The sequence below is a fragment of the Felis catus genome, chromosome X, assembly GCF_018350175.1.
Source record: "Felis catus isolate Fca126 chromosome X, F.catus_Fca126_mat1.0, whole genome shotgun sequence".
NCBI classification, from domain to species: domain Eukaryota; kingdom Metazoa; phylum Chordata; class Mammalia; order Carnivora; family Felidae; genus Felis; species Felis catus.
In genome coordinates, this window is record NC_058386.1 from 59,911,252 (window position 1) to 59,938,696 (window position 27,445).

The following is a 27,445-nucleotide window of genomic DNA, read 5'->3' on the forward strand; positions in this document are numbered from 1 at the left end:
TCATACATAGTCCCATTTCTTAATTTGGTTTTTGTATTATTATTGTGGAGTTTTAAGCACTATTTATATATTTTGGGTACCAGTCCTTTATCGGATATTTGTTTTGAAAATATTTTCTTCTAGGGGCGCCTGGGTGGCTCAGTCGGCTGAACGACCGACTTCGGCTCAGGTCATGATCTCATGGTTTGTGAGTTCGAGCCCGTGTCGGGCTCTGTGCTGACAGCTCAGAGCCTGGAGCCCGCTTCTGATTCTATGTCTCCCTCTCTCTCTCTGCCCCTCCCCCACTCATGCTCTGTCTCTCTCTGTCTCAGAAATAAACATTAAAAACAATTTTTTTAAATAAAAAAATATTTTCTTCCAGTGTGTGTCTTAGCTTTTAATTTTCTTAATAACATCTTTTGCAGAGTAGAAGTTTTTAATTTTAATGGAGTCCAGCTTATCAGGTTTTTTTCTTTTATTCCTTGTGCTTTGGGTTGTATCTAAGAATTCATTACCAAAGCCAAGGTCACTTAGATTTTTCTCATATTATCTTCTAGGAGTTTTATAGTTTTGGATTTTACATTTAGGTCTGTGATCCACATTGAGTAATTTTTGTGAAAAGCCTAAGTCTGTCTCTAGATTCATATTTTTGCATATAGGTGTCTAGTTCTAGCATAATTTATTTTTTCCTTTTTTATGAATATAATTTATTGTCAAATTGGCTTACATACAACACCCAGCTCTCATCCCAACGAGTGTCCTCCTCAATGCCCGTCACCCATTTTCCTTCTCCTCCACCCGCCATCCACCCTCAGTTTGTTCTCTGTATTTAAGAGTCTCTTGTGGTTTGCCTCCCTCCCTCTCTGTAACTATTTTTCTCCCTTCCCTTCCCCCATGGTCTTCTATTAAGTTTCTCAAGATCCGTATATGAGTGAAAGCATATGATATCTGTCCTTCTCTGACTGATTTATTTCACTCAGCATGATACCTTCCAGTTCCATCCATATTGCTGCAAATGGCATGATTTCATTCTTCTCATTGCCAAGTAGTATTCCATTTTATATATAAACCACATCTTCTTTATCAGTTCATCAGTTGATGGACATTTAGGCTCTTTCCATAATTTGGCTATTGTTGAAAGTGCTGCTATAAACATTGGGGTACACGTAGCATGATTTGTTAAAAAGACTACTCTTTTCACATTAAATTGCTTTGATCATATGTCAAAGATCAGATGACTATATTTGTGTGGATCTATTTCTGTGCTCCCTATTCTGTTTTATATTGTTTGGCCAGTTCAAAACTATCTAGAATATTGCATCTTTACAGTAAGTCTTAAGATTGGGTGGTGTCAGTCCTCTGACTTTGTCCACCTTCAGTATTGTTTTGGCTATTCTGGGTCTTATGCATATCCATAAATATTTTAGAATTTGTCAGTATCCACAAAATAACTTGCTGGAACTTTGAATGGAATTGTTTTGTATCTGTAGATCAAGTTTGGAAACAATGACACCTTGACAACATTGAGTCTTTGTACCCAAATTCATGGATTATCTCAATCATTTAGGTATTCTTTGATTTCTTTAATCAGAGTTTTGTAGTTTTCTTCATATAGATTTTGTATATATTTTATTAGATTTATGCCTGGGTATTTCAGCTTTCTGGACACTAAATGGTGTTATGTTTTTCATCTCAAATTCCATTTGTTCTTTGCTCATATAAGAAAGCAAATTACTTTGGCATATTAACATCGTATCCTGCAACCTTGCCATAATCTCTTATTAGTTTCAGGGGTTTTGTTGTTTATTCTTTGGGATCTTCTACCTATGCAACCATGTCATCTATGAAGTAAGACAGTTTTATTTTTTCTTTCTCAGTAGGTATACCTTTTATTTCCTTTTCTTGTCTTAGTGCATTAGCTAGGACCTCATGATGTCAAAAAGCAATGGTGAGAAGAAAGAAATATCCTTGCCTTGCTCTTCTGATCTTAACAGGAAAGCTTTGAGTTTCTTACCATTAAGGATGATATTAGCTGTAGTTTTTTAGTAAGATGTTCTTCAGGAAGTTCCTGTGTTCCTAGTTTACAGGAAATGAATGGGTGTTGCATTTTGTCAAATGCTTTCTCTGCATCTATTGATATAACCATGTGATTTTTCTTTTTTTACCCTGTTGATGTGATGAATTACATTAATTGATTCTCAAATGTTGGACTAGTTTTGTATAAATCCCACTTATTGTGGTATATACATTGTTGTATTTGTTATGTCCTATTCAGGATTTTTGCATCTATGTTCATGAGGAATATTGATCTGCAGTTTTCCTTTCATATAATATCTTTGTCTAGTTTTGGCATTAGGGCAATACTGGCCTTGTAGAATGAGTTCCACTTCTATTCTGTGGAAGAGATGGTAAAGAAATGGTATAATTTCTTCTTTATTTTTTTTTTAAATTTTTTTTCAACGTTTATTTATTTTTGGGACAGAGAGAGACAAGAGCATGAACGGGGGAGGGGCAGAGAGAGAGGGAGACACAGAATCGGAACCAGGCTCCAGGCTCTGAGCCATCAGCCCAGAGCCTGACGCGGGGCTCGAACTCACGGAACGCGAGATCGTGACCTGGCTGAAGTCGGACGCTTAACCGACTGCGCCACCCAGGCGCCCCTATAATTTCTTCTTTAAATGTTTGGTAGAATTCATCCATGAACCCATCTGGGCATGAGAATTTCTGTTTGGGGAGGTTATTAATTATTGATTCCATTTCTTTAATAAATATAATCCTTTTCAGATTGTCTATTTCTCCTTTTGTGAGTTTTAGTAGATTGTGTCTTTCAAGTAATTGGTTCATTTCATCTTACTTATCAAATTCATGGGCATAAAGTTGTTAATAATATTTCTTTATTATCCTTTAATGTTCATGTGGTCATTAATGATAACCCTATTTCATTTCTTGTATTAGTAATTTTTGTCTTTTTTTCCTAGCTAACCTGGCTAGATATTGACTAATTTTACTGATCTTTGCAAAGAACCAGTTTCTAATTTTGTCAATTTTCCCTATTGAAGTCATATTATCAATTTCACTGATTTCTGCTCTAATTTGCATTACCTTTTTCTTTTTAATCTGGATTTAATTTGTTCTTTTTCTGTTTTCCTGAGGTGTAAGCTTATATGATTGATTTTAGATCTTCTTTTCTACTGTATGCATTCAATGCTGCAAATTTCCCTCTAAGCACTGCTTTCACTGTATCCCACAAAATTTGATAAGACGCATTTTCATTTTCATTTAGTTTTAAATATTTTTAAGTTTCTCTTGAGATTTCTTCTTGACCTATGTATTATTTAGAAATGTGCTGGGGATGCCTGGGTAGCTCATTCACTTGGGAGTCTGACTCTTGATTTCAGCTCAGGTTATGATCTTGAATTTCGTGGGTTTGAGCCCCTCGTTGGGCTGTGTGCTGCCAGGGTCCTGCGCTGTTGGTGCTTGAGAATCTCCCTTATCCTCTCTCTCTGTCCCTCCTCTTTCCTCCTCCTCCCCCCACAATAAATAAATAAACTTAAAAAAAACAAATGTGCTGTTTAATCTAAGTGGGTATTTCCCAACTACCTTTCTGTTGTTGATTTCTAATTTAAATCCACTGTGGTCTAAGAGTATGCATTGTATGATTTCTAATTTTTGAAATAAGATGTTGTAGGACCCAGAATGTGGTCTGTTTTGGTCAGTGTTCCATGTGAACTTGAGAGTAATGTGTAGTTTGCTGTTATTTGATAAAGTAACCTGTAGATGTCCGTTATATCCAGTTGATCAATGGTGCTGTTGAGTTTAGTTATATCTTTACTGACTTTCTGCCTACTTGATCTATTCATTTCTGATAGTGGGCTCTTGAAGTCTCCAACTATAAGCGTGGACTCCTCTATTTTTCCTTGCAGTTCTAACAGTTTTTGACTCACATAGTTTGATGCTCTTTTGATATACCCATACATATCAAGAATTGTTATGTCTTGGAAGATTGACCTTTTTATCATTGTGTAATACCTCTCTTTATATTTGATAATTTTCCCTACTCTGAAGTCTGCTTTGTCTGAAATTACTAAAGTAACTCTGGCTTTCCTTTGATTAGTGTTACTATGGTATGTCTTTCTCTATCCCTTTACTTTTAGTTTCTTTAAATAAGGGGATTTCTTACAGACAATACATAGGTGAATCTTCTTTTGATCCACTCTGACAATCTCTAATTGATACATTTAGATCATTGATGTTTAAAGTGATTATTGATATAGTTGAATTAATATTTACCATGTTCATTAGTTTTCTATTAATTGCTCTTGTTTTTTTGCTCCTGGTTTTGTCTCCCAGTCTTTTTCTGCCTTGTGTCATTAAACTGAGTATTTTGTATGATATCATTTTTTATCTTCCCTTAGCATATCAATAATCCTACTTTTTAATATTTAGTGATTGCCCACAAAAGTGAGTTTGTAGTATATATATAACCAGTCCAAGACCACTTTCAAATAACACAATACCACTTCCCAAGTAGTATGAGTACCTTATTACAGAGTATTTCCAATTCCTCCATCCCCTCCCTTATACCATTGCTGCCATTCATTTTACTTATCCATAGGCTATAATCATTGAATACATTGTTGTTATTATTTTGAACAAGTTGTTGCCTGCTAGATCAATTAAGAATAAGAGAAGTACCCCAATTTAACCCTCAAATTGGGCAGCATGAAAACTTTTACTGAAAAAATAAAATAAAATAAAATAAAATAAAATAAACCCTTACTGTGCCTATAGTTTTTCCTTCTCTAATGCTTCTCTAAGATCTAAGTGTCTTATATATAGCATTTTTCTTCTCTCTTAAGAACTTCTGTTAACATTTATTGCAAGACAGTTCTACTGGTGACAAGTTCCCTCAAATTTTTGTGTGAGAAAGTCTATTTCTCCTTCATCTTTGAAGGACAGTTTTGCTCAGTATGGAATTCCATGTTGGTGGTACTTTTATCACTTTAAATATTTCATTCCACTCTCTTCTTGACTTGCATGCGTGCTAAAGAGCTGTCCGATGTAACTCTTATTTTCTCCTTTATACATAAGGTATTTTTGCCCTCTGGCTTTGTTCAAGATTTTTCCTTGATTTTCTGCAGTTTAAATATGAGATTATTAGGTATAGATTTTTGAGTATCTACCTTTGTATTCTCTGAGCTTCTTCAACCTATGGTTTGATGGCTTTCATTAATTTTGGAAAATTATTTTATCACCATTACTTTATTTTTTAAATATAATTTATTGTCAAATTGGCTTCCATACAACCCCCAGTGTTCATCCCAACAAGTGCCCTTCTCATTTCCCGTTACCCATGGGTATCACTATTACTTTAAATACTTCCTCTGTTCCTATCCCTCTTTACCGTCTGGTATTTCTATTATGTGTCTATTGCTCCTTTTATAATTGGCCCCTAATTCTGAGATATTCAATTCATTTTTCTTTTTTTCCTTTTATTTTCATTTTGAAAGTTGCTGTTGATATATCTTCAATCTTCACTGATTACTTACCTCAGCCATGTCCAGTCTGTTGATGAGCATATCAAAGGCATTCTTTATTTCTGTTATGGTATTTTGGCTTTCTACGATTTCCTTTTTATTTTTTTCTTACATTTTCCATTTCTCTGCTAATATTATCCATATGTGTTCTTTCATGTTGTCTGTTTTTTGCATTTCAGTATGTGGCATATTAGTTTTATTTGATTAATAGTCCCAGTCTGATAATTTCAACATCTCTGCCATTTCTGAGTCTGGGTCTGATGTTTGCTATTTCTTGTAGTATGATTTCTACTTTTTGTTTGAAAGCTACACATAGATGAAAGAAACTGAGGTAAATAGGCCTTTCAATAAGATTTTATGTTGTCAAGCTAGGCATTTGGCTTTACTTACTATTTGCTATAGCTGTCAGTGTTGGAGGCTAAACTTTCCCCAGTGTCCTTGTTTTTGTCTGGCCTGTTTTTAGATTTCCCCAGAGATTTCTTTTTTGTTTTTTTAATCTAACATAATTTATTTAACAAATTGCCTGGTGTAGGGGACCATAAGTAAATTATCTTCATTTTTTTGCTTGTTTTTATTATTTTTTGAAGTATAGTTGGTGTACAATATTATATTAATTTCAAGTGTACAGCATAGTGATTCAACAGTTCTCTACATTGCACAGTGCTTACCACAGTAAGTATAAAAGTATAATTACCATCTGTCATCATACACAATTATTACAATATTAACTATATTCCCTATGCTGTACTTTTATCCACATGATTTATTTATTTTGGATATTGTCTGAGATGCAATTCTTTCAGTTGTATTCCCATATTGTAAGAAGCCTTATTGATGTAGTGGTAAGGTGTTGGAGGACTGGAAGTGTTCTGTAGTACTATGATTTGGCCTGAGTTCTTTAGCGACCCTGTGCCCCTGAGCTGTGCCCTTCACAAGTGCTTCTCAATTTGTTTTGTTTTTCCTTTTAGGTGGGACAGGAAGGCTAGAGGGTACTGGTGTTGTATATTTCCCTTCCCCGAGATTGGTTAGGCTCTAGCGCAATAGTTTCTCTTAAGAGCAGGCTTTAAGAACAGAATGTTCTGGGCATATTTAAAAGTATCTGTTTTTTCCCTTTCCTTCCTAGAAGGATGAGAGGAGTTTTCTCCAATCACTGTGAGAACCTGATAGGGCTCCTTGTAATAAAACTCAAAAGTATGAGTCTTCCCTGGGACTGGAGCGCTTTGGAATTTTTAACTCTCAGACTTGTCCCCACTGAGCTTCCAGAAATTCATCAAGTTCAGGTCCTGCTATCCTAGTCCTGGTTCCCAGAGTTTTCCCCTCCTGGGTTTCTACTCTGGTAAATTGTGCTTATTTGTATTCATTTGTATCTCTGCCCAGTCTTGGAGGCACTGATATGTCTTATGACCTCACTTCTCTGATGAATCTGTAAAGAGTTGGTTTTCAGGTTGTTCTGGGTCTTTTTTTCTTCTTCATATGTGGGCAGGAGAGACAACTTCCAAGCTCTTTACATGCCTAAATGGATTACCTTCATTTTTTTAAGTTAATTTTGATGCATATGGGATTCTTGGTTGACAGTCTTTTTTTTCTTTCATCACTTTTGATTTGTTATCCTACTGACTTCTGCCCTACATTGTTTCTAATCAGAAGTCAGCTATTTATCTTACTGTAGTTTCCTTGAAGTAATCAGTCAATAAGTAATCTCAGTGAGAGCAATTAATCAGTCTCACTGCTTTCATGATTGTCTATTTTTCTGTGGCTTTCAACATTATACTGTTATGTATCTGCTATGGATCTCCTTGTGGTTTATTCCTGGTTGGACTTCTTGAGCTTCCTAGGTGTGTAGATAAACATTTTTCATTGAATTTAGAGGTTTTCACCATTATTTCATTAAATATTTCTTCTGTTTTGCTCTTGTCTTTTTCTGGTACTCCCAGTGTATGTATGTTGGTGCCCTTAATGATGTCTAACATTTCTCTGAGGCTGTTTTCATTTTCCTTTATTCTGTTGTTTTTTTGTTTTTGTTTTTGTTTTTTTGCTTTTGAGATTGCATATTATCTTTTGATCTTTCTTCGGGTTCACTGATTATTCTAGCTCACATCTACTTTGTGTTCCTTTACTGAATTGTTCATTTCAGTTTTGTACTCCCCAACTCCAGAAATCCATTTGATTCTTTTTAATAATTTATATCTCCTTGTAGTCTTCACTTAATGAGCCATTGACATAATTTCATTTTTTTAATTTCTGGTCATAGCATGGCATATTTTATTCCTTTATTGTGAGAATCTTTATTCCATTTTTGGTCCATATATCCTCCTTGTTGCACACATTTAAAGTTACTTCAGGGGCACCTGGGTGGCTCAGTTCATTAAGAATCCAACTCTTAATGTTGGCTCAAGTCATGATCTTACCATTTGTGAGATCAAGCCCTACATCAGGCTCTGCACTGACAGCATGGAGACTGCTTGGGATTCTGTCTCTCCCTCTCTCTATGCCCCTCTCCTGTATGTGCACGCTCTCTCTCTCTTTCTCTCTCTCTCAAAATAAATAAATGAAAACATTTAAAAAATAAAGTTACTTTGGGTCGTCTGAGTAGCTCAGTCAGTTAAGCCTCCAACTTCAGCTCAGGTCATGATCTCACAGCTTGTGAGTTCGAGCCCCACATCGGGCTTTGCTGACAGCTCAGAGCCTGGCACCTGCTTTGGATTCTGTGTCTCCCTCTCTCTCTACCCCTCTCCTGTTCGCACTCTGTCTCACTCTCAAAAATAACTAGTAAACATTTAAAAATAAATGAATGAATGAATGAATAAATAAATAAATAAATAAAGTTGCTTCAAATTCATCTCTGCTTCTTTTTCAGGCTCCTACACCTTCATAACAAGATGTCTGCAGTCTATAATTTTTTAAAGTTCCGTTTTTTCATTTGAGGGTAGGGTCATCTATCTATCATAAAGAAATTCCGGGGCGCCTGGGTGGCGCAGTCAGTTAAGCGTCCGACTTCAGCCAGGTCACGATCTCATGGTCCATGAGTTCGAGCCCCGCGTCAGGCTCTGGGCTGATGGCTCAGAGCCTGGAGCCTGTTTCCGATTCTGTGTCTCCCTCTCTCTGCCCCTCCCCCGTTCATGCTCTGTCCCTCTCTGTCCCAAAAATAAATAAAAACGTTGAAAAAAAAATTATCATAAAGAAATTCCTTATATTTTGGTCAGCTAATGACATCCTTTCTTGGTTTCTAATGTGTTCGCTGGATTTTTCTGAAAAATTTTTATAGTAGTAAAATACATATAACAAAATTTACCATTTTAAGCATTTGGGGAGGGAGTGGGGGGGGGAGACGGAGATAGAGAATCTTAAGCAGGCTTCACACCCAACACAGATCCCAATGCAAGGCTCAATCTCACGACTGTGAGTTCATAACCTGAACCAAAATCAAGAGTCAGACGCTTAACTGACTGAGCCACCCAGGTGCCTCCATTTTAAGTGTTTTTAACCATTCAGTAACATTAATTACATTCACAGTGTTATATAACCATTACCATTATCTATATTCAAATCTTTTTCATTACCCTTTCAGAAACTCTGTAACCATTAGGTAATAATTCCTCATTCGCCTTCCCTGTAGACCCTGGTAACCTCTAATCTATTTTCTGTGTGTACACATTTGCCTAGCCTAGATACTCCATATAAATAAAATGATTCCATATTTGTTCTGGTATTATTTCACTTAGTTTATTTCACTTAGCATAATGTCTTCAAGGTTCACCCATGTCATAGCATGTTTAAGAACTTCATTCCTTTTGGGGCACCTGGGTGGCTGAGTCAGTTGAGTGTCTGACTCTTGATCCCATGCAGGTTATGATCTCATGGTTCATGAGATGGAGCCCTGTGTCAGACAACATGGAGCCTGCTTGGGACTGACTCTTTCCCTCACTCTCTGCTCTTCTGCCACTTGCATGTGAGCTCTTTCAAAATAAACTTTTTTTAAAAAAGAACTTCATTCCTTTTTATGGATGAATAACACTATATTATTATATATATTCCACATTGTTACTCCACTCATCATTTGATGGATGCCTGAATTCTTTTCACCTTTGTCTATTGTAAATAGTACTGCATTCAACATTGCCATACAAATATCTGTTCAAGTCCATGCTTTCAATTCTTTTGGAAGTATACCTAGGAGTAGAATTGCTGATAATTGTTTAGCTTTTTGAGAAACTGCCAAACTTTTCCATTGGAGCTGCACCATTTACATTCCCATCAGTAATGCACAAGGATTCCGATTTCTGCAGGTCCTCACCAACATTAGCTATTTTCTATTTTATTGCTAATAGCCACTCTAATACGCGTGAAGTAGTGTCTTACTGTGGTTTCGATTTGTATTTCTATAATGGCTAGGGTTGAGCATTTTTACATTTGCTATTGGCCATTTCTAATATTAGGTACTTTGCTCATTTTGCAACTTAAGTTGTTTATTTGTTGTTGAGTTGTGGGAGTTTTTATATATTCTGCTTATTAATCCCTTATCAGATGTATGATTTGGAAATATGTTCTCCCATTCTGTACATTATCTTTTCACTCTCTTGATAGTGTCATTTGATGCATAAAGATGAAAATTTTGATGAAGTCCAGTTAAACTATTTCCCCCTTTTTTGCCTGTCCTTTCAGTGTCATATCCAAGAACATATTGCAAAATCCAATGTCATGAAAATGGTCTCCTATGTTTTCTTCACAGACTTTTATAGTTTTCACTCTTGTGTTTGGTTCTTTGATTCATTTTGAGTTAATTTTTATATATTGTGTAAGTTTAGAGTCCAACTTAATACTTTTGCATGTGGATATATAGTTTTCCTTGTAGCATTTACTGAAGACTATTCTTTTTCCCCATTGAATAGTTAGCACTCTTGTCAAAAAAGAGTTGACCATATATGTTTGAAGATTTATTTCTGGGTTCCATTCTATTCCATCGGTCTCTATATCTGTCTTTATTCCAGTACCATATTTTTTTTGGTTACCATTGCTTTGTAATAAATTATGAAATCAGGAAATGTGAGTCCTTCATATTTGTTCTTCATTTTTAATTGTTGCCTAATAATGGTCTCTTGATTCCATATGAATTTTAGGATGGGTTTTTCTATATCTACAAAAAAGTCACTGGGATTCTGATAAGGATTACATTGAATCTGTAGATCATTTTGGATAATATTGTCATCTTGGCAATACTAAGTTTCCTAATCCATGGACACAGAATGTCTTTACATTTACTTAGGTCTTTAAATTCTTTTAACAATGTGTTGTTTTCTGTGTACAAGTCTTTCACTTCTTTGCTTAAGTTTATTGTTTATTAAGTATTTTACTCTTTTTGGTGCTATTGTAAACATAATTATTTTCTTAATTTCTTTTTTGAATTATTTACTATTGTATAGAATGCAACTGAATTTTGCATGTTGATTTTGTATCCTGAAATATTGCTGAATTTGTTAGCTCTAACAGATTTTGTACACATTCTTTTGGATTTTTTACATATAAGATAATATCACCTGCAAACAGAGATAATTTTACTTCTTCCTTTCCAATTTAGATGCCTTTTACTGTTTTTCTTGTATAATTGACCTGTCTAGAATTTCTAGTAGTATACTGAATAGACATGGCAAATGTAGGCATCATTGTCTTTTTCCTGTCTTAGAGGAAAAGCTTTCAGTCTTTGGTATAATTTTATGATTTATGATTTCGTATTATTTGGTATGATGTTAGCTGTGGATTTTTTTTTTGCCCAGAGCCAGGAAAAGTGACGTCTGGTAATATTCACCATCTATCAAATCTACCCAGAATATTTCTGCCTTAGGAAGCTGGGAAGATGGGAACTGCTACTCAGTTGTCAAGCCAAGTATATCAGCTTTCCCACAATTCAGATATGTGCCAGAAAGGGTAATTGAACTTTTTTACCAGTTGTTTTGCCTATTTTGCAGAAGTTGGGGGTAGAGAAGTGGGTGGTGCCCTGCTACCACAACTCACATGATACAGAATTTCTGTAACACAGGGTTGTGGAAAAATGGGATTTGCCTACTTTCATCATGCCAAACCTACCCAGGAAAGCAGTTCCACTCCAGGTGTTGGAGAAGTAAATAAAGTACGCCAAAGATGGTTGATGGGGCTAAAAACAGACTCTGGTCTCTAGCTTAGAGATCCCTCCTCCGGGTTCTTCTTCCTTTGCTGCGCGTGGGAAAAACCCCCACAGATATGGAAGCTGACGACTATAAATTACCCTCCCCACTTGCATTTGGTGCTCAGATCTTTGGAGAAACGGTCTCCTCTGAGCCCGCCGATGTTAAATAAGTCTCCGATCCACCAAGATCTCCGAGTGCTGCTTGGTTTTTCCACCAGCATTCCAGCCTGGATCTGTAACATACCTGGTTCCCTGACCAGGAAACCCAACCACGCTGGCCCATTGTTGCCACCATTTTGGCAGAACGGCGAGGCGGTGACGGAGCAAGAGATCGCAAAGGAGAAGGCATGCGCCCTGCCTAAATTTCGGCAGTCTCCTTGTTGCCTCGGGCCGGCCCCGCTCCGTTGTTCCCGCTGGACTCAAAGAGACCTGGTAGGTGAGGACCTGGACCCGACGTCGGAACCGGTAAGGCCAGGGCCCCAAAGAAGTCAGGCCCACCCAAAAGGGTGGAAGGAGGACCTGATCAATCCCCAGAGGCCTTAATAGGTCTCACAGTTAGAAAATCTTCTGGGAGGGAATGTAATAGACTCGTGTGTGTGTGTGTGTGTGTGTGTGTGTGTGTGAGAATGTGTGGCTCGGCCAGGCTTGCCAGTTGAGTTTGAGTTTGTGGCTCCACAGACGGGCACCCTTAAGGTCCCCAAAAGTCTACGAAGTCTGGGCTGTCCTGTGTCATGGTGAGAGTGTAAGGTCTAAAATAGTATTGGATCAGATTCTGATCACAAGTCACAAAGCTGAGTCCACTATGGCCAAACCTCACCTAAAGTTTCCCTTGGGAACGTGACCAGAGGAGTATCTGATTGGTCCTCTCATCCAAGGGGATACCCTCTCTTTGTCTGTCTTTGCGATACCGCACACAAGAAAGAAATGAATAGTGGGATCAAAACAGAGTAAGCCTACGATTTTAGAGGTCATGCTCAAAAATTTTAAAAAGGGATTTTCAGGCGATTGCAGGGTGAAAATGATGCCCAGGAAGTTATAGACCTTTTGTGAACTAGAATGGCCCATATTCAATGTAAGATGGCCCCCAGAAGGGACATTAGATGCTCAAATAGTGCAGCGGGTTTGGCTCATAGTCACTGGGAATCCAGGTCACCCTGATCAATTTCCATACATCTACTCCTGGCTTGAAATTGCCCGAAATACCCTGCCTTGGGTGGGATTCATCATTACCAAACAGAGCCAGGCAAAGGTTTTAGTCACTTTATCCGGAGGCTCACCCAGGGAGCCAAAGAAGCGACCCACAGCTCCTCTAAATTGACAGGAGACACGGAGGAAGATTTTGTCTTTCTGCCTTCTTATGACTCACCAACCTCCTCCCCGCTCCCCCTGAGCTTGAAACTCCTCCCCCATCTGTCTCTCCGCAGGCAGCCGCGGCAGCCACAGTCGCCACTGCTACTGCCGCTGGGTGCTGCCCATATCCCCGCCCCTCTCGGCCCAGAGAACCCTCCCCAACAGGGGCCAGCCACCAGACTGCGCCCCAGACCCAGACATAACACTCTACAAATGCCTGTAAGGGAGATGAAGGAGCCTGAAAGGCAGAATGAGGATGGAACAGTCCGGCCCAGCCATTCCATGATGTATTATCAACCTTTCTCTACAACCAACCTCCTCAATTGAAAACACAACACTCCATCATACTCTGAAAAGCCACAAGCAATGGTTGACTTGATGGAGTCCCTCTTCCAGACCCACCGACCCACTTGGGAAGATTGTCAACAGTTACTCCCTACTCTGTTTAATACAGAAGAAAAAAGAGGAATGAGAGAAACACGACAGTACCTAGATGATCACGCACCTCCAGGGATCAGTGACCCTGCTGTCTGGGCTCAAGGTGCCACACCTGTAGAATGCCCAACATGGGATTTCACCACAGAAGAAAGGCCCACATCCAATGATACCAGGAAGCCCTCCTTCAGGGTGTCTGAGCTGGAGCCAAAAAGCCCATGGACGTGACTAAAATACTGTCAGTCACACAGCACCCTGGGGAGTCTCCTGGAGACTACTATGAAAAATTATGTGAAGCATACCGTGTATACACCCAGTTTGACCCCGAGGCACCAGAAAGTCAACAGACGGTAAACACCTCTTTTGTGGCACAGGCTGCCCCAGGTATCAGAAGAAAACTCCAGAAGTTGGAGGGCTTTGCCGGGATGAATATCACTCAGCTGATAGAGGTCACCAATAAAGTTTTCATGAACAGAGAAGTCACAGCCAAAAGAGAGGCAGAGAGAAGACTGAGAAAGAAGGCCACCCTTCTCACAGCAGCACTTAAAGAAACAGATGCTGAGAAGACGGGAAGACTCCAACCGCCAAAACGGGGGAAGCCCAGAGCCCCCTTAGTAAGGGACCAATGTCTATACTGCAAAGAGTAGGAACACTGGAAAAATGAATGTCCGAATTGGAAGGGGCCCTCAAAACCCAGCCGATATCGGGAGGAATCTCGAGGCGAGAACCTCGTTGGTCTGGCCAGGGTACAATCGGACTGAGGGGGACCAGGCCCTTTCTCTCTTGGCCCCCATGAGCCCACAGTCGAAATGAAGGTAGGGAGCTGAACAATAACTTTCATGGTTGACACTGGGGCTGAATACTCCATTGTTACTTCCCCAGTGGCGCCCTTAAGCCAGAAGACGGCAACCATACTTGAGGCTACTGGGACATGGGCGGTGCAGCAGCCCTTCTGTCCAGCTCAACAATGTGAACTTGGGGGTCACAAGGACCGGCATGAGTCCCTCTACTTACCTGACTGGCCGATTCCTCTCCTGGGCTGGGATCTGCTCTCCAAACTTGGGGCCCAGATAACTTTTGAACCCACTGGACACACTAGCTTCCAATTAAACTCAAGGCAGAAGGAAACCCTGGTCTTGGTGATTACCCTGCCAAGGGAAGAAGAATGGAGACTATTCTGTGCCCAGGCCTTACCCTGTAGCCCCTCAGAATTCAGGCTTACATTCCCCTCCATGTGGGCTGAAGATAACCCACCTGGACTAGCTTGGAGTTGGGCCCCCATCATTGTTGACCTGATCCCTGGAGCCCAACATCAGAGACAAAGGCAGTACCCCCTTCCACTTGAGGCTAGAATGGGTATACAAGAGCACCTAACCAAGCTCAGAGAAGCAGGTATTCTAATTGAGTGCAAATCAGCTTGGAATACCCCACTCTTGCCAGTCAAGAAGCCAGGAGGAGGATACCAACCAGTACAGGATTTGAGGGCCATTAACAAAGTGACTGTTTCCTTACACCCAGTGGTTCCGAACCCGTATACTCTCCTCAGCCAAATTCCGGGGTCAGCCAGATGGTTTACATGCCTTGACCTAAAGGACGCTTTCTTCTGCCTCCACCTGGCTCCTCAAAGTCAACCATTGTTTGCCTTTGAATGGACTGAGCCCATTACAGGGCACTAGATGCAGCTGACCTGGACACGACTTCCCCAAGGTTTCAAGAACTCACCCACTCTTTTTGGGGAAACACTAGCTGCAGACCTCACTGACGTTCTGAGGGAAACCACAGGGTGTGCCCTCCAATATGTAGATGACCTCATCCTTGCCAGTGACACCCAAGAAGACTATATGAAAGGTACCAAGGCCCTCCTGCAGCTCCTATCCTACTCGGGGTACCGGGCCTCTTGGAAAAAGCCACAGATTTGTCAGCAGCAGGTCCGATACTTAGGCTTCCTCCTCACAAAAGGGAAAAGAGAACTAGGACTGGAAAGGAAGAAAGTTATCACCACACTGCCACAGCCCCAAACAAAACAAGGCTTCCGTGAATTTTTAGGGGCCGCAGGGTTCTGTCGCATTTGGATTCCCGGATTTTCAGCCATAGCGAGGCCCCTCTATGACCTGTTGGGAGGGCCAGACTGGGAACCCCTCGCATAGACTGAGGAGGCAGGGGCCGCTTTCACAGAAATAAAGTTGGCTCTGGGATGAGCCCCAGCCCTGGGTTTGCCTGACGTAGAAAGGCACTTTAACCTCTTTGTACATGAAAAGGACAAAATAGCCCTTGGAGTGCTCACTCAGAGTATGGGGCCTTGGCAACAGCCAGTGTCCCACCTGTCAAAAAAACTTGATCCTGTGGCTACAGGATGGCCACTGTGCCTCAGAACACTGGCAGCCACAGTCCTGCTCATCAAGGAGGCAGACAAACTCACACTAGGACAAACACTTAAATGTTAAGGTCCCACACGTGGTCATGTCCCTCATGAGCACCCAAGGATATCATTTCCTCTCCAATTCTCTGTTGACACAATACCAAGGCCTTCTCTGTGAAAATCCAGTGGTCATTCTCGAAACAGTAAGAACACTAAACCCGGCCACCTTCCTTCCCACGGAGGAGGGAGAACCTGACCATGACCATTCCAAAGTAGTGGATGAAGTCTATGCCAGCCGCCCAGACCTCTAAGACCAGGCTATTAACAAGCCTGGAGATCACCCTGTTCAGCGATGGGAGCAGCTGTTTACAAGGGGGCAGCTGAAGAGCAGGATATGTGGTAACCACAACCACTGAAGTTCTGGAAGCCAAGGCCTTGCCAGAAGGATGGTCGGCAAAATGAGCCCTCATCCTTAGCAAAGGTAAACAAGTTAACATCTATACTGATTCCTGGTATGCCTTTGCTACTGTGTATATACACGGGGCCATTTATAAAAAAAGAGGTCTCCTTACTGCTGCAGGGAAAACTATCAAAAGCAAGGAAGAAATACTAAAGCTTCTTGAGGCCGTATGGCTGCCAGACAAGGTAGCTATGCTACACTGTAAGGGACATCAGAAAGGAGATGACCCCATAACTCAAGGAAATTGCCTGGCCAACAAAACAGCCAGAGCGGCCACCTGTGGTGACCCAGGCGAAGCTCCTACCTACACTATGACTCTTACACCCCAGAGGGAAGCCTCCCCACCCCTGTACACAAAGGAAGAAAGAAGTTGGGCCTTGACAGAAGGGGGCACACTAAGCAAAGAGGGATGGTGGGTCATGCCAAATGGACACATCTTTGTCACATCGTCTATGGGAAAACATCTAGTGAAGGAATATCACCAACTCATGCACCTAGGAAAAACTGCACTAGAGGCCCTCTTCAAAAAGAACTATTATATCAGCCAGTTGCCCACATTATGCCGAGCTGTCAGTGAACAATGTGTAACGTGTAAAAAACAATGCTTGGTCTGCCTCACGGCCCCCACCCAGCACACATAGGATGGGGCTGCACCTTTTGAAGACTTAGAGGTGGACTTTACCGACATACAACCAAATAAAGGATTCAGGTGCCTTCTTGTAATAATCTCCACATATTCGGGATGGGTCGAAGCATTCCCGACCAGAACAGAACGAAGTCGCGAGGTGGCCAAAGTTCTTCTACGGGAGATTGTGCCTCGGTTTGGTCTACCCTTAACCATACACAGTGATAATGGACCTGCATTTGTGGCAGACATTATACAAACCCTGACAAAGTCCCTCAACATTACCTGGAAACTGCACTCTGTTTACCGACCACAGAGCTTAGGGAAAGTACAGCGGATGAATTTCACCCTCAAGGAAACCCTGGCTAAGTTCCACCAAGAGACTAATGTCCCGTGGCCAGATTTACTACCGCTGGCCCTCCTGCGTGCCCAATGCATGCCTGGGGCACTAGGATTCTCCCCTTTTGAGTTATTATATGGGCGACCCCACCCCCATGTTTAGGAAAACTCCCAGGAGACCTACACCAGATTGGAGACAAGGGAATAAGAGAACAGCTCCAGACCTTGGGGGCTGGAGTACTAATAAGTTATAGAGATACACCATAGAGAGGGCCCCAATTTCCTTAGGGACCGCCGTTCACCCCTTTCAGCCAGGAGACTCTGTGTGGGTCAAAGATTGGAAGAGGGAACCTCTTAGACCACGGTGGACTGGGCCTCATACTGCTATTCTAACAACTCCTACAGCCCTTAAAGTTTCAGGTTATCACCCCATGGGTCCATCACTCCAGAGTTAAGAAGGCCAACTCAGAAGAGCCCACAACCTGGCAAAGTGATCCATATCCAGTCAACCTGCTTAAACTGACCCTCAAAAGGGAAACTGGCCCCTGAGACCTCCAGCCCTGCTCCAGCCACACCCCAGAAGCTGGCTGGCCTGTGCACGGCAGAAGCTTGAGGAATCAACGTGTGAACGTAGCCCAGAGGTTTGGATGCAACTCTGCCAGCCCTTGCCCCTTACTGGTATCTGCCAGCCCATACTGTTGGGCTGATAGAGACTGCACCAACAAGCTGGACATGGGACAAAAGATGCATGCTGGGCCTCACATACCTCCTCTGGATGGGAGGATTATTATGTATTGCCTGTATATTATGATAACTTCTCTCACCCTCTCAACTGCCACTTACCCACTTTGCCCCCAGGATTGTTATATGACAATAAGAGGGTCAAGGGCATTCAGTGCCTTCACTTCCCTCCACAAAGATTGCTACAAGGGAAAAACACCCACTCTCTGTCAGTCACCCGGTGCCCCAAGGACCGGGTATTGGTACAGTATTGGACTGTAGAGATAACCCAAAATGTCAGGAACCCATGTCACAACAATGGCCTCCAGAGGGGGAAGCGAGTTTGCTATACTTACCTTCCTCAATGGGGGATCTCGGACAGAGGAGGAGTGCAAGACAGGGCCCTTCAAAAAGTTATAAAGGATACCCAAGATAGGGTAATACAAGCCACAAAGGTGACCACTACCCCAGCAGCCTACCAAGGTTTGAACCTTTGAGCACTCAATCAGATGCTTACCAATTCCCCACTCCAGTGTTGGGCCAACACTACTCTACAAGTCCTCCATAAAATAGTTAATCACACCCAAACCTGCTGGATGTGCTTGCCCCTCAGCTGGAGGGCTTACTTAGCCACTCCCATCCCTTTGACCTGGGAAGCTCCTGAAAATCTGAAAACCAACACCTGTCTTAATTGGGCCCCTGGCCACTGGGGTCCATCTCACAAATGCCAACAATCTAATCTGTACAGTCCCTGAAGGTATGAACAGTATCTCTCTATGCAGAAGAAATATAACCTTAAAGAGGAATACAACCCTATGTTCAACCCCTGGGGTGTTCTATCTGTGTTCTAACTTGGCCTACTGATGCTTAGAGGCCAACTGGACTCAGATATCAGATATGTTATTCCACCTTCCTAACCCCAGAGATATCCGAATACACTGAAGATCAGCTCCTAACAGCCTTTAGCCCCAAGTCCCAGGCTAAACAAGCAGTCCTGCTACCTGTTCTGATAGGAGCAGGAATTGCGACAGGAATAGGAACTGGAATAGGGGGCATAGGTTCATCCGTATGACTATACCATAGACTATCTCAAGAGATAAATGAAGACTTGGAATGGGTGGAAGATTCTCTGGTAACCTTACAAAACCAAATAAACTCTCTGGTGGCAGTGACTCTCCAAAATTGGCAAGCCCTTCACCTCCTCACTTCAGAAAAAGGAGGGACATGCATCTTTCTGGGGGAGCAATGTTGCTATTTCATAAACCAGTCAGGAATAGTTACAACTAAGGTTAAGGAACCCATCTGCTCACAGATTGGGCATCCTGGCTTCCTGTCCTGGTGGGGCCCCTCCTCTTCATAATTTTACTTGTATCCATTGGCCCCTGTATACTGAATGCCATGGTATGTTTTATTGAAAACACTGTTACTCACCAAATTACGGCACGTGTCTTAGCCTTCCTGTAGTACCAGCCTGTAAAACTGAAAGGTAGTGCCTACTAAAAGTTTTTTTTAAAGGCATCAAAAGGGGGAATGTTGGAGAAGTGAATAAAATATGCCAAAGATGGCCTATGGGGCTAAAACAGACTCTAGTCTCCAGCTTAGCGACCCCTCCTCTGGGTCTTCTTCCTTTGTTGCGCGCATGAAAACCCCCACAGATATGGAAGCTGACGACTATAAATTACCCTCCCCACTTGCATTTGGCGCTCAGATCTTTGGAGAAATGGTCTCCTCTGAGCCCACCAGTGTTAAATAAATCTCCGATCCACCAAGATCTCTGAGTGCCGCTTGGTTTTTCCACCAGCGTTCCAGCCTGGGTCCATAACACAGGGAGCTGAGAGATATGGAGAACTGCCTGTCACTCAGCTCCCAAGCTTGGTAAAATAGTTCCTCCACAAAGTAGAGCAGTGGAGATATGACTAATACTGCCTAGCTTCATTACCAAGGCTTCCCAGTGTTCTTACTTATTGTCCATAAATGCTGTTGAATAAATACTTCTCAATCCGTTGTAATCCGTTGTTCAATCTCTGCAACATTTGACTGATTATCCTTGCTAATACTGATCAGGTTAAAAGTTCTCTCTCTACAAGGAAAAGATTTCCATAAGGTCCTCACATGGCCATTCTGGAAGGGCTCTCACTTTCATGATGGTATCTTTGATGCACAAAATTTTTTTAATTTTGATTAGGTCATATTTATCACATTTAAAATTTTCTTGCTTGTACTTTTTGCATCATATCTAAGAGGACTTGGCCTAACTCAAGATCACAAAGATTTACCTCTATGTTTTCTTATAGTTGTTTTAAAGTTCCACCTCTTATGGTCAGGACTTTGATCTATTTTGAATTAATTTTTGAGACAGGTGTTTGAGTTCATATTTTTTTCTCTTAGATATCCAATTGTTCCAGCCCCATTGTTGTAAATGCTATCACATGAGTCTTCTGATTCATGAACATAGAATATCTCTCCATTTACCTCTTCTTTAATTTATTTTAACAGTGTTTTTAGTTTTCAATTTACAAGTCTTATATTTCTTTTGTTGAATTTATTTCTACATATTTTGTTCTTAATTCTACTGTAAATGGTCTGTTACTCTCATTTTCAGATTGTTCATCGCTAGTAAATACAATTGATTTTTATATGTAGATCCTCATATTACTTTTCTGTCAGTGTAACAAATTTCCACAAACTTAATGGCTTAAAACAACACCTTTTATTATCTCAGTGAAAAGTCCGGGCGTACGTAGCTCAATTGGGTTCTCCTATTAGGGTCTAACAAGGCCAAAATCAAGGTGCTGGCAGAACTACATTCCTTTCTAGAGATTCTGGGAAAGAATTTTCTTCCAAACTCATTCAGATTTTGGCAAAAATTGTTTCCTTCTTAGACTTTCTCTGTGTTCCTTTCTGTCTGAAAGCTAGCAATGATTGTTTGAGTTCTTGTGCTTCAAACCCCTTTGGATGTCCTTCCATCTGCCAGAAAATGTCCTCTACTTTTAAGGGCCCTTGAGATTACATTGGTCCACCAAAATAACCCAGGGTGATATCACTATTTTAAAGCCACATAATTAGTAACTTTAATTATATCTGCATCATCCCTTTTGCAATGTAATGTAACATGGTCACCAGTGTAACTCCAGGAGGTAAAGATCATGGAGGCCAGAATTCTACCTACCAAAATCTCATTTCCTGCAAACTTGCTGCACTTACTTATTCTAGTAATGTTTTAGTGGATTTGTAATCTAATAACTAACTAACATGAATTCTCCCCTTGGTGAGCTACAGATAGAGACTACACCAGGTGGAGCTGTCACACAAAGAAAACTTTACTCCAGCAAATGAGATCACCAAGGGGAATAACTTCCAAACCCATGACTCCTAAGTGGGGGTAAATGGGTTTCTTTTATTTAGTGTTAGAGTGAATATTCAGAAAGGGAGGTTTTGTCATCACATGTAGAGGTATAACATCACATGCATATATTTAGGAAACTTGCCTATACATGCATCATATGTTGTTAATGAGGTTTGTACTTCTTCTTGGGCAGAGATTATAATGAGGTAGAAGTTACTGTCAGACACTCCATGGTCCATCTGCGCAGATGTGAGCTTTGGTCAAGCTCAAACTGGTCTAAGCCTACCCGAGCTCTTTTGTTGTTTGCCTCTAAAAGATAAGGTTACCATTCTTGTGAAGAAGAGTGGAGTCAGTGAGGGTCTTGCTGGTGGCAGGTTTGACTTCATTAACTCTGTGGGGCACGTTTTCAGATTCCTTAGGGTTTTCTCTATACAAGATCATGTCTGCAGATGAAGATGGTTTCACTTTTTCTATTCCAATCTGGATACCTTTTCTTATTTTTGTCTATTCTTGTATACTTATGAAGGGCTGTTTTGTGACCCAATATGTGATCTATCTTGGAGAATGTTCCATGTGCACTCGAGAAGAAAGTATATTCTGTTGCTTTGGGATGCAGAGTTCTAAATATATCTGCCAAGTCCATCTAATCCAATGTATCATTCAGGGCCCTTGTTTCTTTATTGACCATGGGTCTAGATGATCTATCCATTTCTGTAAGTGGGGTGTTAAAGTCCCCTGCAATTACCACATTGTTGTCAATAAGGTTGCTTATGTTTGTGAGTAATTGTTTTATATATTTGGGGGCTCCCATATTTGGTGCATAGACATTTATAATTGTTAGCTCTTCCTGATGGATAGACCCTGTGATTATTACATAATGCCCTTCTTCATCTCTTCTTACAGCCTTTAATTTAAAGTCAAGTTTGTCTGATATAAATATGGCTGCTCCAGCTTTCTTTTGACTTCCAGTAGCATGATAAATTGTTCTCCATCCCCTCACTTTCAATCTGAAGGTGTCCTCAGGTCTAAAATGAGTCTCTTGTAGACAGCAAATAGATGGGCCTTGTTTTTTTATCCATTCTGATACCCTATGTCTTTTGGTTGGCGCATTTAGACCATTTACATTCAGTGTTATTATAGAAAGATATGAGTTTAGAGTCATTGTGATGTCTGTAGGTTTCATGCTTGTAGTGATGTCTCTGGTACTTTGTCTCACAGGATCCCCCTTAGGATCTCTTGTAGGGCTGGTTTAGTGGTGACGAATTCCTTCAGTTTTTGTTTGTTTGGGAAGACCTTTATCTCTCCTTCTATCCTAAATGACAGATTTGCTGGATAAAGGATTCTCGGCTGCATATTTTTTCTGTTCATCACATTGAAGATTTCCTGCCATTCCTTTCTGGCCTGCCAAGTTTCAGTAGAGAGATCCATCATGCATCTGATCCGTCTCCCTTTATATGTTAGAGCACGGTTACCCCTTGCTGCTTTCAGAATTTTATCTTTATCCTTGTATTTTGCCAGTTTCACTGATATGTCGTGCAGAAGATCAATTCAAGTTACATCTGAAGGGAGTTCTCTGTGCCTCTTGGATTTCAATGCCTTTTTCCTTCCCCAGATCAGGGAAATTCTCAGCTATTATTTCTTCAAGTACACCTTCAGCACCTTTCCTTCTCTCTTCCTCCTCTGGAATACCAATTATGCATAGATTATTTCTCTTTAGTGCATCACTTAGTTCTCTAATTTTCCCCTCATACTCCTGGATTTTTTTTTATCTTTTTCTCAGCTTCCTCTTTTTCCATAATTTTATCTTCCAGTTCACCTATTCTCTCCTCTGCCTCTTTAATCTGTGCTGTGGTTGTCTCCATTTTATTTTGCAGCTCATTTATAGCATTTTTTAGCTCCTCCTGGCTGTTCCTTAGTCCCTTGATCTCTGTAGCAAGAGATTCTCTGCTGTCCCTTATACTGTTTTCAAGCCCAGTGATTAATTTTATGACTATTATTCTAAATTCACTTTCTGTTATATTATTTAAATCCTTTTTGATCAGTTCATTAGCTGTCGTTATTTTCTGGAGATTCTTTTGAGGGGAATTCTTCCATTTCATCCTTTTGGGTAGGCCCTGGAGTGGTGAGGAACTGCGGGGCACTTCCCCTGTGCTGTCTTGAATAACTTGCATTGGTGGGCGGGGCTGCAGTCAGACCTGATGTCTGCCCCCAGCCCACCACTGGGGCCACAGTCAGACTGCTGTGTACCTTCTCTTCCCCTCTCCTAGGGGTGGGATTCACTGTGGGGTGGCGTGGCCCATCTGGGCTACTTGCACACTGCCAGGCTTGTGGTGCTGGGGATCTGGCATATTAGCTGTGGTGGATCGGCAAGGTGCACAGGGGAGGGAAGGGCAGGCTCAGCTCACTTTTCCTTTGGTGATCTGCTTCAGGAGGGGCCCTGCGGCACTGGGAGTGAGTCAGACCTGCCGCTGGAGGGATGGATCCGCAGAAGCATAGCGTTGGGTGTTTGCGCGGTGCAAGCAAGTTCCCTGGCAGGAACTGGTTCCCTTTGGGATTTTGGCTGGGGGATGGGCGAGGGAGATGGCACTTGCGAGCACCTTTGTTCCCCACCAAGCTGCGCTCTGTTGTCCGGGGCTCAACAACTCTCCCTCCCGTTGTCTTCCAGCCCTCCCATTCTCTGAGCAGAGCTGTTAACTTATAACCTTCCAGATGTTAGGTCCCACTTGCTGTCAGAACACACTCCGTCCGGCCCCTCCACTTTTGCAAGCCAGACTCGGGGGCTCTGCTTGGCTGGCAGGCTGCCCCTCCGCCCTGGCTCCCTCCTGCCGGTCCGTGTAGTGCGCACCTCCTCTCCACCCTTCCTACCCCCTTCTGTGGGCCTCTCGTCTATGCTTGCCTCTGAAGAATCCATTCTGCTAGTCTTCTGGTGGTTTTCTGGGTTATTTAGGCAGCTGTGGGTGGAATCTAACTGATCAGCAGGACATGGTGAGCCCAGCGTCCTCCTAGGCCACCATCTTCCCACCACCACCTCTTATTTTTGTCTATACCTTCTAGTACAACGTTGAATAAAACTAGTGGGAGGAGACATTCTTCTCTTTTTCTGATCTTAAGAGGAAAAGAGTCTCTCCATTAAGTATAGTAACTGTAGTTTTTTGTAGATGCTCTTTATCAGGTTGAGGAAGTTCACATTAATTCCTAGGGTTTTTTAGGATTTTTATCATGAATGAATATTGGATTTTGTCCAATGCTTTTTCTAAATCTATGAAGATGATGATGTCATTTTTGTCCTTTATTCTACTAATACAATGTATTGCACCAATTTATTTTTATGTTCCTGAAATAAATTCCCCTTGGTTATGATATATAATCTTTTTCATATGTTGTTAGATTCAGTTTGCTAGTATTTTGTTGAGAATTTTTTGTTTATGTTCATGGTATTATTTCCTCTATGACTGTTTGGTACAATTCATTATTAAAACCATCTGGGCCTGGATTTTTCTTTGTGGAAAGATTTATAATTACTAATTCAATCTCTTTATTTGTTAGCCATCTGATTTTGTTTACAGAGATTCTATCAAGTATAGTAGCTCCAAGGTATACTCTAGCTGGCATTGTTGCTGATCTGACCCACTGTGAATTAGCTGAATACAATTGCCATTGATTTTTAACCTACATAGTTGAATGAATAGAAGTTTCTTACGTGTTGGTGCTTTGGAAATCATTTCAGATACTGGTTTGTAAATCATTTAATTTTAGGAAGTAAGTTTAAATTTTAACAGTGCCTTTTTATCAGAAACCTAATAAAAGTCTTCCAATTAAGAGTTGAAAATGGGGGCGCCTGGGTGGCGCAGTCGGTTAAGCGTCTGACTTCAGCCAGGTCATGATCTCGCGCTCCGTGAGTTCGAGCCCCGCGTCAGGCTCTGGGCTGATGGCTCAGAGCCTGGAGCCTGTTTCCGATTCTGTGTCTCCCTCTCTCTCTGCCCCTCCCCTGTTCATGCTCTGTCTCTCTCTGTCCCAAAAATAAATAAACGTTGAAAAAAAATTTAAAAAAAAATTAAAAAAAAAAAGAGTTGAAAATGTGGGGGTGCCTCGGTGGCTCAGTCGGTTAAGTGTCCAACTTTGGCTCAGGTCATGGTCTCATGGTTTGTGGGTTCAAGCCCTGCATCAGGATCTGTGCTGACAGCTCAGACATCTGGAGCCTGCTTCAGATTCTGTGTCCCCCCCCTCTCTCTGCCCCTCCCATGCTCATGCTCTGCCTCTCTCTGTCTCTCAATAATAAATAAACGTTAAAAAAATAATAATAAAAATAATAGAGTTGAAATGTGTAATATTGTTCTATTTTAATTATCTTGAAGTTTTATAAACTTTTCTTCCTCTCAACAAAATACATACAACTCCAAATAGAGAAATTCAGCCTCTGTCCCCTTGTTTAGGACAGTGCTACTTCTCATTCATATTTTTTCCTCTAAGTACAAGTTTTCTGACTGGCTCTTTTTTGTTTTATTTTTAAAATTAATTAATTAATTAATTTTGAGAGAAATAGAGCATGAGCAGGGGAGGGGCAGAGAAAGAGGGAGAGAGGGAGAATCCCAAGCAGGCTCTGCACCATCAGCATGGAACTTAACACAGGGCTTGAACCCATGAACCATGAGATCATGACCTGAGCTGAAACCAAGAGTCAGATGCTTAACCAACTGAGCCACCCAGGCAACCCCTGACTGGCTGTTTTTAATATGTTCTTGTCAATGGAAATTCTGATATATGTTGACTTGCTTTATTCAACTTGTAGACCTCTAGTGACTACTGTATCCCAGGCATTGTGCTAGGAGCTCTGATAGGAAAACTCTGTAAAGACTCAGATTAGCTTGGTATATTACATGTATATTGAAAAAGTAACCCTATAAAAAAGGTATATGAAAGTCAAGATTAAGTCCATAAATGGACTGCTAGCAACATTGGTAATGATTTCACAATAGTCCAGTGAATGGACTCACCACACAGAACAATTTGTACATATTTCATTTTGAAAAGCATATATTAAAAATCCATATACACGGATGTGGGTGTGTGAAGAGGTGGGGAAAGAGAGAGACCTCATAATAACAGTATAATAATTGCTCAAAATATTACTCCTCTTTTGGAAGTTTCTGTTACTTTGCTTTTTTTCTGATTCCAATAGAAAACAAAAGGAGAAAATAATGGGATTTTACAAACAAGCAGAAAAATACAGATACACATAGTTTACAAAGTTCTTTAGTTCATCTTGTAACAAAGTCTTCATTCTTTCTCTTAGACCAGAAGATCAATTCAGAAGTTATTAGAATGGGAAAATAACAGATTATATCACAAGGTAAGAAAGTTTAAACAAATAAGTGCCCCATTTATATATTTGCATTATTAAGTTGAAAAAAATGGGATTTTTTCAGGCCACAAAAGAATGAATTAGAGAATTAATATTCAATTTTAATATATATTCTTTACAAGTTATTTTTAAATGCTATGTTATATATCTTATGCTTATACCTGGATGGTTTTCAGTGATTTATTCAAATGTTATAGGTAATATAAATTGATATAGAAATTCTTAACAAACTGTACTTTCTTAGCTTGCTTTGCACTGGAAGTTGACTAAAAGGAAATGCGAAACTAGCAATATGATGGAGTATGTAAGTATGCAGTTGTTTTTAGTTACTTTCTTTTGGATTCCATTCTAAATTTTTTTAATGTCTTTATTTATTTTTGAGAGATAGAGCATGCGCATGAGCCAGGGAGGGGCAGAATGAGAGGGAGACAGAATCCAAAGCAGGTTCCAGGCTCTGAGCTGTCAGCACAGACCTGGACTCAGGGCTCGAGCTCATGAACCTTGAGATCATGACCTGAGCCAAACGAAGTCAGACACTTAACCAAGAGAGCCACCCAGGCGCCCCTGGATTCCATTCTAAATGTTACATTTCACTATGCTTATCATTTGTCAGTTCTTCTTTCTACCTTTTTCTCCTCAGCCTGAGCTTTTGTCAGTTGAAAAATGGAGGTTTCCTTCCATCTTCTTTAGATCTGTAGGCAACATAAAATATCTTGAAACCTAGGAATTACTTAGATCTTAGAAAAATTTCAGTTTGTATGCTCCAGTGAAAA

The 27,445-nt window shown here is 40.9% G+C and overlaps 1 protein-coding gene across 2 annotated transcripts in view; it reads left to right on the top strand.

The window, feature by feature from the left end:
* Window positions 1-27,445, top strand: part of CHIC1 (cysteine rich hydrophobic domain 1) — an 80,651-nt gene that overhangs the window by 45,915 nt on the left and 7,291 nt on the right. The window contains exons 4-5 of one of the 2 annotated variants that reach the window (XM_004000637.6): window positions 26,604-26,660; window positions 26,917-26,976. In XM_004000637.6, coding sequence (XP_004000686.1) covers window positions 26,604-26,660; window positions 26,917-26,976 — 117 coding nt within the window. The remainder of the gene's footprint in view (window positions 1-26,603; window positions 26,661-26,916; window positions 26,977-27,445) is intronic. The other variant, XM_019823987.3, reaches the window with a different exon arrangement.